Source organism: Aquarana catesbeiana, linkage group LG01 (genome assembly GCF_042186555.1).
Source record: "Aquarana catesbeiana isolate 2022-GZ linkage group LG01, ASM4218655v1, whole genome shotgun sequence".
Taxonomy (NCBI): Eukaryota; Metazoa; Chordata; class Amphibia; order Anura; family Ranidae; genus Aquarana; species Aquarana catesbeiana.
In genome coordinates, this window is record NC_133324.1 from 28588335 (window position 1) to 28603830 (window position 15496).

Sequence of the window (15496 nt, forward strand, 5' to 3'; positions counted from 1 at the left end):
ACACAAATGCTATAGTAGTCAACCTAACTTTGCTTTCCATGATTGGTACTAAAAAGGTATACTATAATTTGACTTTGTCAAAACAAATTCTGGAATTTTTTTCAGGTTTTCTGATTATTATGCAACATTTTGTGAAAACATATACATCCTAATAATCAGGCACTGGTGGCCAATATGGTGAATAACTCCACAGCCACCATGTATTTTCCTCTGGTGCTCAGATAGGGATCAAGGCAATCCAGACACTGCAGAACACCAGCATGCCGAAGGTGATGTACTTGGCCTCATTAAAACGGTCCAGTAATGTCCTCACCATGAAAGCCAGAACAAAACTCACAGCTACCAGAAACCACATATAACCCAACACAGAGTAGAACCCAATACCCGACCCTTCATTACACTGAATGATGATCTTCCTAGGATAGGAGTCCATGTCATACTCCTGGTAGGGAGGAGATGCTGACAACCAAATAAGACCTTGGACAGAGAAGCAGATTATGACAACAGAGTTAGAAGTCTTCTCTTCAACCCATTTCCTCCAGTAGCTGCCAGGTTTGGTTGCTTTGAAGGCAATGCAGACTCTGATAGTTATTGCCAGAACAAAAGAAACAGCGATGGAGAAGAAGATCCCAAATGACATTTGTCTCAGCATGCAGGTTATATCCACAGGGCGACCGAGGAACAAGAAGACACAGAGGAAGCTCAGCAAGATGGAGGTCAGGAGGATGAAGCTCACAGTCTGGTTATTGGCTTTGACAATTGGAGTATCACAGAATAAAATAAACAATGTCAGTATGCTTAGAGTTACAGCACAACATAATATGGAAATAACTTCAAATGCTTGACTCACAATGTCCATCTCATACGACAGATAGTGATATGTTTTGAGGATACAACTCACTTTTCTTTCATCTGGCCACTGGTCATGAGGACATTTGTGGCAGAGGTCACTGTCTGCAGGAGGAAAACAGTGTATGTTACAACATTTCACAAATATTATATTACCTGAAATAATCAATCACATGACACATATCAGCCCTTTCCTTCTTAACTGCTTCCCACCCAGCCAAGTGGGAGCTTCGCTGTTCTGACTGGACATACCCATATGTCCCATCAAAATTACACTCCACGCAGCCTTATGGCCTAGTAGCGGAGCGATCCTGAGGCTGTGTCCCTCTGACATGTCACATCACAGATCGGGACATGGATGCTGTGATTGGCCCTCCTGATCGCATGATGGCTGTGTCCAATCGCAGCCTTCACACAGTGTAAATAGAGACATGTGTCTCTGTGTCAGCTCTCCCCACTGAGCTCAGGGGGAGCTCAGTGTGTGTGTGGAGGGGGGTGGCATGAGGGAGATGCTGCAGCCTGTCATATTCTCTGTGTAACCGATGATTTTAGTGTTCAGCTACACAGAGATCACATGGACTGCAGCAATCCCACACCAGTGCACCAAGCACCATCTGTTCCTAAGTGTCCCATCAACAAGTGTACCAGTGCACAAAACATTTGTCACAGTGTACCAGTATCACAAAAATATCTGCAATAGTGTTCCATTGCAACATCAACATCTGGCAGTGAACTTAGTGGATCATCAACATCTATTGGTGTCCACCGGTGGACGATCAACATTTGTCACAATGTACAAGTGTACAAAAACATCTGTCACAGTGTGCCAGTGTCCCATCAATAAATAAATAAAACATGTAAAATGCCCCATCCCTCGGTGCTCACATGCATCTGTACATGTACATAAATCCACACATGTGAGGTATCGCCACAAATTTCAGAGTGAGTGCAATAATTCTAGCTCCAGACCTCCACTGTAAATCTAAACTGATAACCTGTAAAGGCTTATATAGCAACGCCTATGGAGATTTTCATATACCATCATAAGTTTGCCGCCATTTCACAAGCGTGACATGTTTGGTATCTATTTACTCAGTGCAACACCATATTTTATATTGTAACAAAAAATGGATATTAGATTGTGTTTGTGTGAATTAAAACTCATTAAAGTGTATTTGTGCTTTAACGCGTAAAACTGCTGTGCAAATACCATGTGACATAAAATTTTGAAAAACACACCATTTTATTCTCTTGGGCCTCTGCTAAAAAAATATATATAATGTTTGGGGGTTCTTTATTAATTTAATTTTGTAGCAAAAATACTGATTATTCCTTGTACGCATAAAGTGTCAGAAGAAGGCCTGGTCTTAAAGTGGATAATGCCTGAAGGTGCTACTTGGATGTTGGGTCCCTCTATGTGGTTAGGCTGTGAAAAAGTCTCACACATGTGGTATCACCATACTCCGGAGGAGTAGCAGAATGTGTTTTGGGGTATAGATGCAAATATGCCTATGCTGTGTGTGATTAACTTTAAAATATAATATTTTCGTGAAAAAAAATACATTTTATTTAATTTATTCATTTTCCAAAGAATTGTGGGAAAAATGACAACTTAAAAAAAACTTACCATGTCTTTTACTAAATACCTTGCACTGTCTAATTTCCAAAAAGCTGTCATTTGGGGGGTATTTGTACTGTCTTTGCATGTTAAGACCTCAATACATTATATAACTTTCACAAAGACCAAATAATTACCAAAGAAATGTAGCAGTATACACTTTGGTCAAAATTTATGAAGAAAAACTACTTATTTGCTACATTTTATAACAGAAACTAAGAAAAACACACTTTTTTAAAAATGTGTGGTCCTTTTTCATTTATAGTGCAAAAATAAAAACACAGTGGTTACATAGTTAGTAAGGTTGAATAAAGACACCAGTCCATCCAGTTCAACCTGAGTGAGTATAAGTGCGTGTCTACAATTGTCCCTATCCCTGTACATTGTGTCTCATTAAGAAGCTCATCTATTATTATTATTTATTTAAGGTACCCATATAGCGCAGTCAATTTACGCAGCGCTCCACACATACATCACAACTAACATCAGTCCCTACCCACAAGCAGCCCACAATCCAAGGTCCCCAACTCACATTCATATACTGGGGCCAATTTTTTTTTTTTTTGGACAGAAACCAATTAACTAACCAGAGAGGGGAGGTGGCCATGAAACGGAATCAATGTGAGTTGGCATGTCCAGCAGAATCCCACGCTGCACTGCTATTCTGTGCCGCCATCCTGCTATGCAGCCATATCCGCTATGAGAGTCTGAGAGGATATGAGAAGCCGAACCCAGCGTGAACCCACGCTCATTCCTTGATCAGCTGAGCTCCATGCTGAACAATTCATTCCATGCTATTACATCCTACTATGCAGCCATGTCCACTGTGAGAGGCTATGAGAGGCTGTGAGGCCATGAGAAAGCTATGAGAAGCTGAATCCTGGGTGAACCTACGTTTGTTTATTTGTCCCTATGTCCTGCTTGCTTTACCTGGATCCAGTTTAGGATGATAGCAGTACTATGCTTGGAGCGCCTAAGTGTCTGAGAAGTGTTGGTGTATTACAAAGAAGAGCGGAGCAGAGCACACTCACAGAGCACTCGGCAGAACGGAGCAGAGCAGACCAGAGAGGAACAGAGTGGAAGGGGAAACAATCAAAGTGCTACTTTTCTATACTTTTCTATACTTTTCTACATACCTTGTATACTCTGTGTCAGTGGGGTTTGAGCTTGGATCTCCCTCCCTGTATCCGGGACTTTTCCCTCTGCCCCCTGTACTCTCCCATATCTCCCATATTCCGGATCATGTATACCATACCTCCCAACATTTTGAAATGGGAATGAGGGACACCTACAACCAAACGTTGTAGGCATAGGACACACCCCCTGCCATGCCCCCTTAACCACTGAAGCCCCGGACCATTTGGCTGCCCAAAGACCAGAGCACTTTTTGCAATTCAGCACTGCGGCGTTTCAACTGACAATTGCGCGGTTGTGCGATGTGGCTCCCAAACAAAATTGACGTCCTTTTTTCCCCACAAATAGAGCTTTCTTTTGGTGGTATTTGATCACCTCTGTAGTTTTTATTTTTTGTGCTATAAACAAAAGAATAGTGACAATTTTGTAAAAAACGCATTATTTTGTTATTTTTTGTTATAATAAATATCCCCAAAAAATATATATATTTTTTTCCCTCAGTTTAGGCCGATACATATTCTTCTACATAATTTTGGTAAAAAAAAAATCGCAATAAGCATTTATTGATTGGTTTGCGCATCTACAAAATAGGGGATAGTTTTATGGCATTTTTATTAATCTTTTTTTTTTTTTACTAGTAATGGCGGCGATCAGCGGTTTTTATCATGACTGCGACATTATGGCGGACAGATCAGACACTTTTGGTGCTATTTTGGGGCCATTCACATTTGTACAGCGATCAGTGCTATTAAAAATGCATTGATTACTGTGTAAATGTGACTGGCAGTGAAGGGGTTAACCACTAGGGGGCACTGTAGGGGTTAAGTGTGTCCTAGGGAGTGATTCTAACTGTGGGGGGGATATGCTATGTGTGACACGACACTGATCACCGCTCCCGATTACAGGGAGTTATGATCAGTGACAGTGTCATTAGGCAGAATGGGAAAATGCTTGTTTACATCAGCATTTCCCCGTTCTTCCTCTACGTCAGATGATCGTGGGTATCCGTCAGCGGGACCCGCGATCACACTCATGGAGATTGCGGCAGGCGTGAGCGCGCATGCCCACAAGCTGTTTCTTAAAGGGCAACGTACAGGTACATTAATATGCCTGTATGTGCCATTCTGCCGACGTATATCGGCGTGAGCTGGTCGGCAAGCGGTTAAAGGGGAAATAACAAAAAAGGTTATTTAAATCCACAAGTGCTTTTTTGTTGTTTACCACTGCTATTCCTTTATATTGGCTTTTAAAATTGAAAAATGCAGCAATTTATACATTGGATGAAAGGTTTAGCACTGGGAAACACTTTTTGAAAGATAAAAAGTGCATTTTATATACATCTATATAGATGTGATGAAAATGAGGGACAGATGAGGAGGAAAGAGGGACATTGTTCCAAATCAGCGACAGTCCCTCAAAATCAGGGACAGTTGGGAGCTATGTTACATCCACATGCTAATTGGACTCTGAGGACCCCTGGGTCCTGTGACTGGGAAGAGGAGGGGGAGGTAAAGCAGTCTGACTTACTGCTCGCTCTGCAGAAAATAAGTGTGTGTATCAACATGTCAGCATGAACTTTCAGTCTGTGTTATGTGTACATCAGAGTGCAGCAGAGTGCACCAGAGAGTAACAGAGTGCAACAGAGTGCAGTAGAGCCTAACAGAGTGCAGCAGAGTGTAACAGAGTGCAGCAGAGTGCAGCAGAGAGTAACAGAGTGCAGCAGAGTGCAGCAGAGAGTAACATAGTGCAGCAGAGAGTAACAGAGTGCAGCAGAGTGCAGCAGAGAGTAAAAGAGTGCAGCAGAGTGCAGCAGAGAGTAACAGAGTGCAGCAGACTGCAGCACAGTGCAGCAGTGTAACAGAGTGCAGCAGAGTGTAACAGAGTGCAGCAGAGTGCAGCACAGTGTAACAGAGTGCAGCAGAGTGCAGCAGAGTGTAACAGAATGCAGCAGAGTGCAGCAAAGAGTAACAGAGTGCAGCAGAGTGCAGCAGAGTGTATCAGAGTGCAGCAGAGTGCAGCAAAGAGTAACAGAGTGCAGCAGAGTGCAGCACAGTGTAACAGAGTGCAGCAGAGTGCAGCAGAGTGTAACAGAATGCAGCAGAGTGCAGCAAAGAGTAACAGAGTGCAGCAGAGTGCAGCAGAGTGTATCAGAGTGCAGCAGAGTGCAGCAGAGTGTATCAGAATGCAGCAGAGTGCAGCAGAGTGTAACAGAGTGCAGCAGAGTGTATCAGAGTGCAGCAGAGTGTATTAGAATGCAGCAGAGTGCAGCAGAGTGTAACAGAGTGCAGCAGAGTGCAGCAGAGAGTAACAGAGTGCAGCAGAGTGCAGCAGAGTGTAACAGAGTGCAGCAGAGTGTAACAGAGTGCAGCAGAGTGCAGCAGAGTGCAGCAGAGTGCAGCAGAGTGTATCAGAGTTTAACAGCACATTAATAGCCCAGAAGACCGGAAACAAGGTGTACAGGTCAGTGATATTGAAGGGGATGATGTATATACACTATACTGCACACTGCATATAGATGCAGAGGAATGGAACTGTAGAACTCCTGGTAAATGCACAGTGAACTTATAGTAAAGACCAATACAGGTTTGTTGGCAACACAAACTGTTTGATCTGTTGAAATTGCTGAAGTCTCTGCTGAAGGTGGAATGCTTTACTGCTTTGCTGAAATCTGAAATCTGAGTAAACGAAATGGTACTGATACTAAAACACTACGCTGTGTACTGGCATACTCACACCCCCAATCCTGCTTTAGCAATTCTCCATATAGACATAGACAAATTCCCACATACTATGAGACTTGTGGTATCCCACACACTTCTAACAGCTAGATCACTGGTACTAAAAACTTGGAAAACTGCCCTAACCACAAACATCACTGATGTGACAAGAATTGTTCAACGACACTATATCTTTGAACACATGCTGGCAATCAACTCTCTGAAATGTGCGAAATTTGAGGAAATCTAGAGTATTTGGACTACCAAATACAAAAGGTCATAAACACATGACACTAATATGTCTCACCTTGTCTGTCCATCTTTAAATGAAATCTGATTCGGACCATTGACCTGGGTGTGTACAAATATGAGTGCTTACTTGAATTAATTGAATTGTTTTCTTTCCTTGTTTTCACATGTATGTTTTCTTGTACTGTATTAAAATTAAATAAAAAATCAAATGGAAAAAAAAAAAAAAAAACATTTGTCATTGGGACAAAAAGTGAGGTGAAATCTTGTGAAGAGGAGCACAGACAGCAAAACAAATGTCACAGGGATGATAACCCTTCCCTATGTTTTCCAAAAAGCTTAAAATAGATTTTTTGGCTGGAGCTAAACACGTTAAAAATGTACCCGTTCAAAATTACAAACAGATTCTACTTAACAACAAACCTACAGTCCCTGTCTTGTTTGTACTGCCTGTATACTGCTGTTCAGAGTACAGAGCCTGTATACTGCTGTTTCCTTTTTTAATTTGGGTGCGGGGTTCCCCTTAATATCCATACAAGACCCAAAGGGCCTGGTAATGGACTGGGGGGTACCCATGCCGTTTGTCTCACTGATTTTCATCCATATTGCCATGACCCGACATGACATTAAACCCGCAAGCAGTTTTATATTACATTTTTTTCCTTTAAAAATGACATTTTTTGCAGGGACTGTTCTAAGCACGGGAAACACGTGCCACTTTACAGACATACTATAGACACTCCCCAGGTACGAGATTTAAAGGAATATTTCACTTTTTTTTTTTTACTTTAAGCATCATTAAAATCACTGCTCCCGAAAAAGCAGCCATTTTTAAAAGTTTTTTTTGCATTGATACATGTCCCCTGGGGCAGGACGCGGGTCACCAAACCTTTTTTAGGACAATACCATGCAAATTACCCTTTAAAATGAGCACTTTTGATTTCGAACGTTCGAGTCCCATAGACGTCAATGGGGTTCTAACGTTCGTGCGAATTTTCGGTCCATTCGCGGGTTCTGGTGCGAACCGAACCGGGGGGTGTTTGGCTCATCCCTAATAAAGTCTTATTGTAGAGGGGACACAATTATTACTGGGGAATACTAGGATTTTATTATAATACATTTTAGACCTGTGCTGTGTGTACCTGGGACTGAGGACAGACCTGGGACTGAGGACAGACCTGGGACTGAGGACAGACCTGTGCTGTGTGTACCTGGGACTAAGGACATATTTGGGACTGAGGAGAGACCTGGGACTGAGAACATACCTGGGACTGAGGAGAGACCTGGGACTGAGGACAGACCTGGGACTGAGGACAGACCTGTGTGGTGTGTACCTGGGACTGAGGACATATTTGGGACTGAGGAGAGACCTGGGACTGAGGACAGACCTGGGACTGAGGACAGACCTGTGTTGTGTGTACCTGGGACTGAGGACATACCTGGGACTGAGGAGAGACCTGGGACTGAGGACATACCTGGGACTGAGGACAGACCTGTGCTGTAATATAAACTCACATATATACACATACATACAAATACTGTAAATCTGCAATGTGTAATAATGAGTCCAGCACCTCACCCCTGGTGCTGGATGCTGTTTTGTGATGTCTAAAACAATAAAATATAGACAAGAAAATGATCAAAACATACTGACTGGTTACAGCAATAAAATACATCATATATATCATCACTCAGTCTGAGCCTGTCAGTAGCAATGTGTGCAGAGAAGAGTCCTTCGATCATCACATCTCCTGGCTGGTAGAACTCGTATTCAAAAAATGGCTGCTGAGGAAGGAAGATACAGGCAGGACCACGAATATCATATGTAGATAGCATGGAATGAAATCCTTGTAAGATGGAGAGAATACCAGAAAGGATAATGAGGATCAGAAAATCGTCCATGACAGAGAACATCACAGACAGCTGTGTGCGTCCTCCGCACTGGAGGGATCATCTCCAGCACTTTATATACAATATCTGAGATTATTTTACACACTAAGAGAAATGTCTGAGGAAAACTAGAACAGTAAAATAATTCTCAACTACTAAATTAAAATCTTTTTTTAACTGAATAATAATATCAATTCTCTGGTTGCTTCATGCTGAAGGCTTAACCAGTTATTGGCATACAATGTCAGATATCTCTATGAATGATATCAGAGACATCATGGGCATGCGCACAGGGTGTGTCCGGTGTGCCTGGGCACACCCTAATCACTCCATGTGCATTAGCATTATCCAGGGGTGGCCCCAGGTGGGTGATTGGGGTGCCGGTGACCAGTGTAAATGCCCCCATTATATTAAAGGCTAGGTTCAACTGTAGGAACACATTACACCTATACTTAAGATGTAAGGTAATAGGCTCCCAATTAACTCCCACCATCAGAGCCTCCTCTCTGTGACAGCAGGTGGCGTTCATATGTGTTTGAGTTTTGGGGTGTACACCCTAATGCAATAGGCTACGCCTACACCTATGAGAGACATTGTAATGGCCAAAGGACTATGGCTGGATTTACATATACAGTATTATCTGCTTTGTGGTAAGGCACAATAAAACACAAGTTTTATTAACCCCACCCTATGAACCATGTTGTGGTGCCATTCATTTTAATTTTTCATTCTGCTCCTTTCCTGATGTGCAATAATCCTTCTCAGTCATTCTACTGGAGGTGGGTGCCTCTTCAGTGGGAGCTATATAAGATCTATTACAACAGAAGATCTGATGAGTATACAGCTTTCCCCTCTCCACTGGACAAAAGCCTGTTTTTTTTTTGCCTGGAGTTGGGCTTTAAGGTAAAAAACCTTCTGAGTTCTGCTCCCCCAGCCCACCAAATATCCGATCTTGATCCAGTGCTGCACCCAAGAGCAGTGGCTCTCTCTACTCTCTCTGCTCACAGAATATGGAGGCAGCTGGTTGCTATCAATAACAAGCTGTGAGGAGAGAGCAGGGAGCAGGGCCAAACCATTGTTGTCTATCAGTCACAGCCTGTGAGAAGAGACCGGGAGAGGGGGAAGGCCCAAGCTTCTGGTGGCTATCAATCACAGCCATACTGTTTGTGTCTGTGAGAAGCGACATATCCATCTGACTGCCACCAAGTATGTGGAAGTGCAGCGTGGTGCAGGCAGTAAACACACAGAGTCCAGTTGCAGCAAATCTTGGAGCTTGTATTGAGCAGAATACCAACATTACAAACACCCTAGAAGGAGAGCACTGCTTAGAAAAATAACTCAGAGTTCAATCTAGTCACCAATGTGGCTGAGGAGAGGTGCTTGCAGCGTCTGTCTTTAGAGAGTGAATTGCGGCCTGGCCGGTCCTAAGAGGGGAGATTTCTATCCAGGTTTACAAAGCCCTAGCCTGTCCCTCCTTGTCAGGAACCTTTCCCTACCACTAGTTACTGTCTATAACAAGCGGGGTTTCCCTCCCTATGCTAGCCACTCACAAAATGTGGCCCAAAACTTGGGGGCAGGGACTTAAATAGATCTTGCTGACCAAGATGGCCACCAAGGGTCACATGGCCACAGTGTAGACAACCAAAACACTGCTCCATTGACCCAGGATACCACAGAGAAACTGTGTTTCTCTTGAACTTCCAATCCAAGCTGTGGTATCACTCGGGTTGAGTGTCACCTACAGTGGAGAAAATAGAATACACCTACCTATATGTCTATCCCGCACGAGTGTCCCCATAGCAAACAGCAGCAGGGCAGGGGGGAGGAGGGGGAGGAGCCAGCAGGACCTTCAGGGGACCCCAGAAGAGGAAGTTTGGGGCTGTTCTGTGCAAAACCTTTGCACAGAACAGGTAAGTATTACATGTTTGCTATTTAAAAAAAAATTCCCTTAACAATCAATTTAACTTTAGTCAGACTTGTTGTGATTTTCCAGGTTTGATTTCATACTGTCTTATCATCCAGGATCCAGGAATGCTAAAGCTGATGTATTATCCCATTCCTTCAAGAAACAAGATGTGGAGCCACAACCGGCCTTTATTATTGACCAATCTCAGATGCTGAAAGATGTACCAATATGCTTAAATCAAATTTCCCCTGGAAAAACTTTTTACATTTCTGAGAGATGACACTCCCACAAGGGTACAAAACTGAATTGCAATACAAGAAATGAACAGCAAATCATTGTACAAAGTGAGAATGGTAGGCCTAGTTAAGTCCTGTAGGAGTAACAGAGAAACATAGAACAAACCTTAGTGGTTAGTATTCATGTGTAGCACCCTATAGTGTGTGCTACTAGTAGTACTCTGACTCATATTAACTGGTGAGTCTGTAATTAGGTCAGGTTTACTAGAGGCCAAGGCTAGAAGACTCATCCTGGCAGCTCTCTGGTGCCCCCTCCCATTTCTAGAATGTTGAAGCAGGTTCTAGAATTAGTGGGTGGGGGCTAGGAGGGGCTGCCATGAATATTTATGGGCCCTCAGCCAATCCCAGAGAATAGGCCTGGTAGGGGACTAGGAAAACCCATAAATAGACATGGGCCATGACAGCAAGGGAGTTCAGGTGGAAGATGGAGGAGCAGAGCTGAGGGAGGCTGTCGGTGGCACTTGAGGGACCTCTAACTGGGTGGGGTGAGCCTCAGGCTTGGAGTTCAGGAAAAGGGAAGGAGCAAACAGAGACAGTGAGTAGTTCAGCACAGTGCAGGGACAAGACAAGGGGAAAGACTGTCAGCCATAACAGTGCTCTCTTGAGAACCGTAGTGTGCCAAGTCTTCATCTAACCTTGCCCTGGAAAATCTCCATATTTGTATGCTAGTCGGGCAAGACTGGTGCAAAGAGTAAGCCAGGAGGATTGGGAAAAAGAGCAGCCATGTGATCTAGCATTCTGCAAGCAAGTTGAACTGGGATCAGTGGCCACAGGGAAGCAGAAGGAGAGATGTTATACTGTTCACTCGCATTGTGCTACTTTTGTCAAGGGACTGAGAGTTCCTGCCTGTAATGGGCTTTTGTTGAACTGGCAATATACTGCTAGTTCCACCAGGAGTGAGCAGCAGGTACTGTACAAAGGAACCAAGTTTGTCCAGGAGGAAGAAAGAAGAAGACCGGTGTAAATAGGGAGGAAGTTGTCCCTTTGTTCTGTGTTTGGACATTCTCTAATTAAAAAAAAAAAAAAAAAAAAACAATGACTGATTTTCTGTGTTGGAGTGAATGAAGGAAAAGCTAAGTGACTGGCTGTGCAGCAGTGGGGAACCCTAACTCAGCAGCTTCTATGAGGGGTGTGCTACAAACAAAATACAGCATTAGTGAGGGTGTGGGAGGAGGAGGAGAAAAAGGGGGGGTGGCAGGGGGGAGGAGGGTTGAGGGGCAAAGGAAGTGGGTAGGTAAAGTCTCCGTTCCCCCAGGCAAAACAAGCCAAATAGGTAGAGCTTCTCCATCTGGGAGTGGCTGGTTCCTTGCCAACTGGGCCTTCCCTTGTTCAGAAGATATAGGTCTTATTACATGTTTCATGTTTTTTAGTGCTGAAAGGACTAGATCTTCCATACAATTTGTGTCCTCTCTTTTACAAAACCAGAGCGTGATGATAGGAAGGATTAGGGTCCTTCCATTTCAGGGGGATGCAGGCTCTGGCTGCATTAAGAGGTGGAGAAATAAAGATCTTTTTATACATCTGTAGCACACTTCTAGGTAGGTGCTAAGATGAGTGTAATATAGTTTTTGGTTTCTCTGCTTAATAGAGATAGTTAGGTAGATGTATGTGTTGACTGCTTAACAGAGAGCTGTGATCAGCTAATGTAGGCTTCTCAGTGTGCTCTTGGATAGTGTTGGGCGAGTGTTTCAGACTGAGCATAAGTTCAGCCTGAACATTGCCCATTGGCCGAACGCCCACATTTTCGGGCCGCACAGTGGGATAATCACCCACCGAGTACCCCGCAATGCACTGCGAGCTGAATAGTGCATTCTAAGCCCTGTCTGGGCAAAGCTTTGCCCAATCAAGGCACAGTGAATAGCTGGTTGTTAAGGAACGGGCTGCCGTGGCGTCCTTAGTAAGCTGTCAGCTTCCCCGCTGACAGCTGAATGAAAAAAAAATGCTGGCAATAGAAAAATGGGGAAAATAAAAGTGTTCCCGAGATGGACACCTAAGCTCGGAGATCCGTCTCACTCCGGTTTTCCCAGCCCCGCCACTGCTAGCTAGCCGGATCTCTGATTCTCCCCCCTGGGCTCAATCGACAGCGGAGCTACCGGGGACCACTTTCATGTGGATCAGTCAGGAGGAACTTATCCTGACTTTGGCCCGGCTTTGGCCTCTCATCCAAGAAGACTCCAAGATGGCACCCGGAGCACAGCTCCTCTCCCTGGGCCAAGCTATTGTACCCTGAATACATAGAATTACTCCTAGAGATAACGCTGGATGAGCTGATAACCACCCCTATGAGGGACCCTGAAGCTATATCAGTGTTACTAGGCCCACACTCTCCAGCTATCCCGATGGACTTTACCATTATGATGAATACCTTCTCTAAAATGCTTTCCAGGGGCCTAGCTCAAACAGCATCCCAAATTACCTCCACCATACAAGCTGACCTTCAAAACCTGGGCACCAGGATTGAGGCCATAGAACAAAAAGAGGAACAGACAATCTCTAGCACTAATCAGAATACGGTCCGCATACAAGATTTATAGGACCAACTGTACTCTACCCTTTCCAAAATTGATTACCTGGAAAACCGCTCCAGGTGCTCTAACTTTCGCCTTAGAGGGCTCCCCGAAACAATTAAAGATGTTCAACTGGCAGTCCGCACCTTTATTAAAGATATCATTCCTGACATCCCGGATCACCACTTGGAGCTGGATAGAGCTCATAGAGTGCTTCACCCCCTTTTGGGTGACTTACCCAGGGACATAGTGGTCAAACTGCACTTTTATGGGGTGAAGAAGGAAGTCATGCATATATCCAGAAATGCTGAACAGCTCTCCATTCAAGGTCACCCCCTCCAAGTTTTTGTGGACCTGTCCCCGTTTACTATTTAACAAAGCCAAACACTGAAACCCCTTCTTCAAGACGTATCCCAAAAATCAGTCAAGTACTGGTGGTCATTCCCTTTCCATCTATCATTTTTGTACAGGAACAAAACACATGGATTTTCCATTTTCCATGATAAGAAACGTCTGCTGGTACAGCTCAAGCTCAGTTCACTGGACCCATCCCGACTTCGAGTCACAAGAACATTTGTTCTGCCAAACGCCCCTCTCCACAAAGTCCAATTACTCTGATGGCAAAAACGGCAATCAAAGAGGTCCTAGGACTCACACCCACTGTGACAACCAGGACTCCTTCCCTTTTGTTTTTCTCATAACTGTTTTCCTTTTCATCCCACTATTCAGGGATCTTAAATACTTCTTTGTCTGACTGACTGTTACTATTATTAATGGTTGCTGGATAACCTGGCTCTCCTTGTGTCTGGAGGGGCTTGGGAAATGGGCTTTGGGTGAGGGTCGCCCTCTTTTCTCGCCCCCGGGTCCTCCCTGGCATGGAGATTGCATGGTTCAATGTTTTGATGGAAGTTAAAGTTTGCTTGGGTACTAGTTCTTAAAAAGCCCTGAATTTATCTTATGGGCACAGTTGTGATGTTTTTCCCTGCACATACTTTGCTCTGTGCTTTTGGGGGGAGTTGGCATCCCAGTTGGAGGTGCCTCTCTCCCCTCTCGGATGTCACTGAGCTTTGGACACTCTCCTGGGGACGGGGGGTGGGTGCAGGAAGGGGGGTAGGGGGGTTACAGCCTCACAAGCTTATTTGACTGCAGAATGGGGCTCCCCCTAATTTTAACCTTTGTTAGGTGGTTGATGGGGCTAGAGTAGAAGTAATGCTCCTCCCTCTGCCTCTGTGTACTGAATTTTTGTTCGTGTAGAGGTAGATGTTGGTCTGCCACTCCGGTGGATTTATTGTTGATACATGTTAGAGTGGGAGCAGTTATAACTGTTCTTATTTCTTGGGTACTGGGGGGGTCTATGGTAGTGATTCTTTGTGAACAGATATATACTAAAGCACTGGTATGAATATCCAAGGAAATGACAAAAAATGATAATAAATAATAGATAAATAAATGAATCAAGCCGCAACCATTAGAAATAGTGCTCTGACACCATGTAAGATTTAATGAAGTGAACATCAGTGCGCTAGACTCAACCTACTATTTGTGATGCGGTGGTGATAATACATAAATTATATATACGTATATATTTACAATACTTCAGTCCTTCGTGACAAAATAATCCAACTAAATAGAATAAGTGAGTTTAGTGATGAAGTGAAAAATGATATAGATTCAAAGGAAGCCTGTTCACAGCGGTCCTATTAGCAATTACTCCCTCACTCAAAAAGTTCTGCCGGCTTCTTTCAATTTTCCAATATTCTTTCAGGGTTTCAGTGTACATTGGTTCTCATAAAAGACAAAAGAAAAGTACATCATTGCACAATGCTGTTTGTAACACACTCTCAAAGGAGTAGATGATTACACTCACATTTGTTGATAAACAATCAGTGCTTTGTGTAACGATCAGAAGCTTGTAGCAAGTGTCTCCTCACTCTGCATCTAGTATGCACAAGCACCATAGATGTCGTCACTAGGCTCCTCCCGATGCGTTGCGTCACATTAGTTTTTCAAGGGTAGCCATGTGACAGACGTGCTGCATATTTATGCTTAAGACAGCGTGCCGGTTACCTAGGTAACATTGGGGATCATTGGATCATGATGCCATTCTAGCGCTAAACCATTAACATGCATAATGACTTAAACAAAACAATAATTGCATCTACTTTAATGATACATACCAATAGCAAAAATTAAAAACATATTAAAACCACATATGTACAAATAGACATTGAAATATAAACTCATGGTGAGAGGGAAGACTCCCTCCTGTGGTCTTTGCTGGGAATTTCCTGAATATTATTGTTAATACAAGCCCACATAACTCCATCTAG

General features: G+C 43.6%; 1 protein-coding gene across 1 annotated transcript in view; it reads right to left on the minus strand.

The window, feature by feature from the left end:
* Positions 1–217: 217 nt before the first annotated feature.
* LOC141138206 (vomeronasal type-2 receptor 26-like) overlaps positions 218–15496 on the minus strand; it is a 48941-nt gene continuing 33662 nt past the window's right edge. Inside the window, exons 3-4 of the mRNA XM_073624649.1 lie at positions 902–954; positions 218–797 (exon numbers count right to left, since the gene is read on the minus strand). Coding sequence (XP_073480750.1) covers positions 218–797; positions 902–954 — 633 coding nt within the window. The remainder of the gene's footprint in view (positions 798–901; positions 955–15496) is intronic.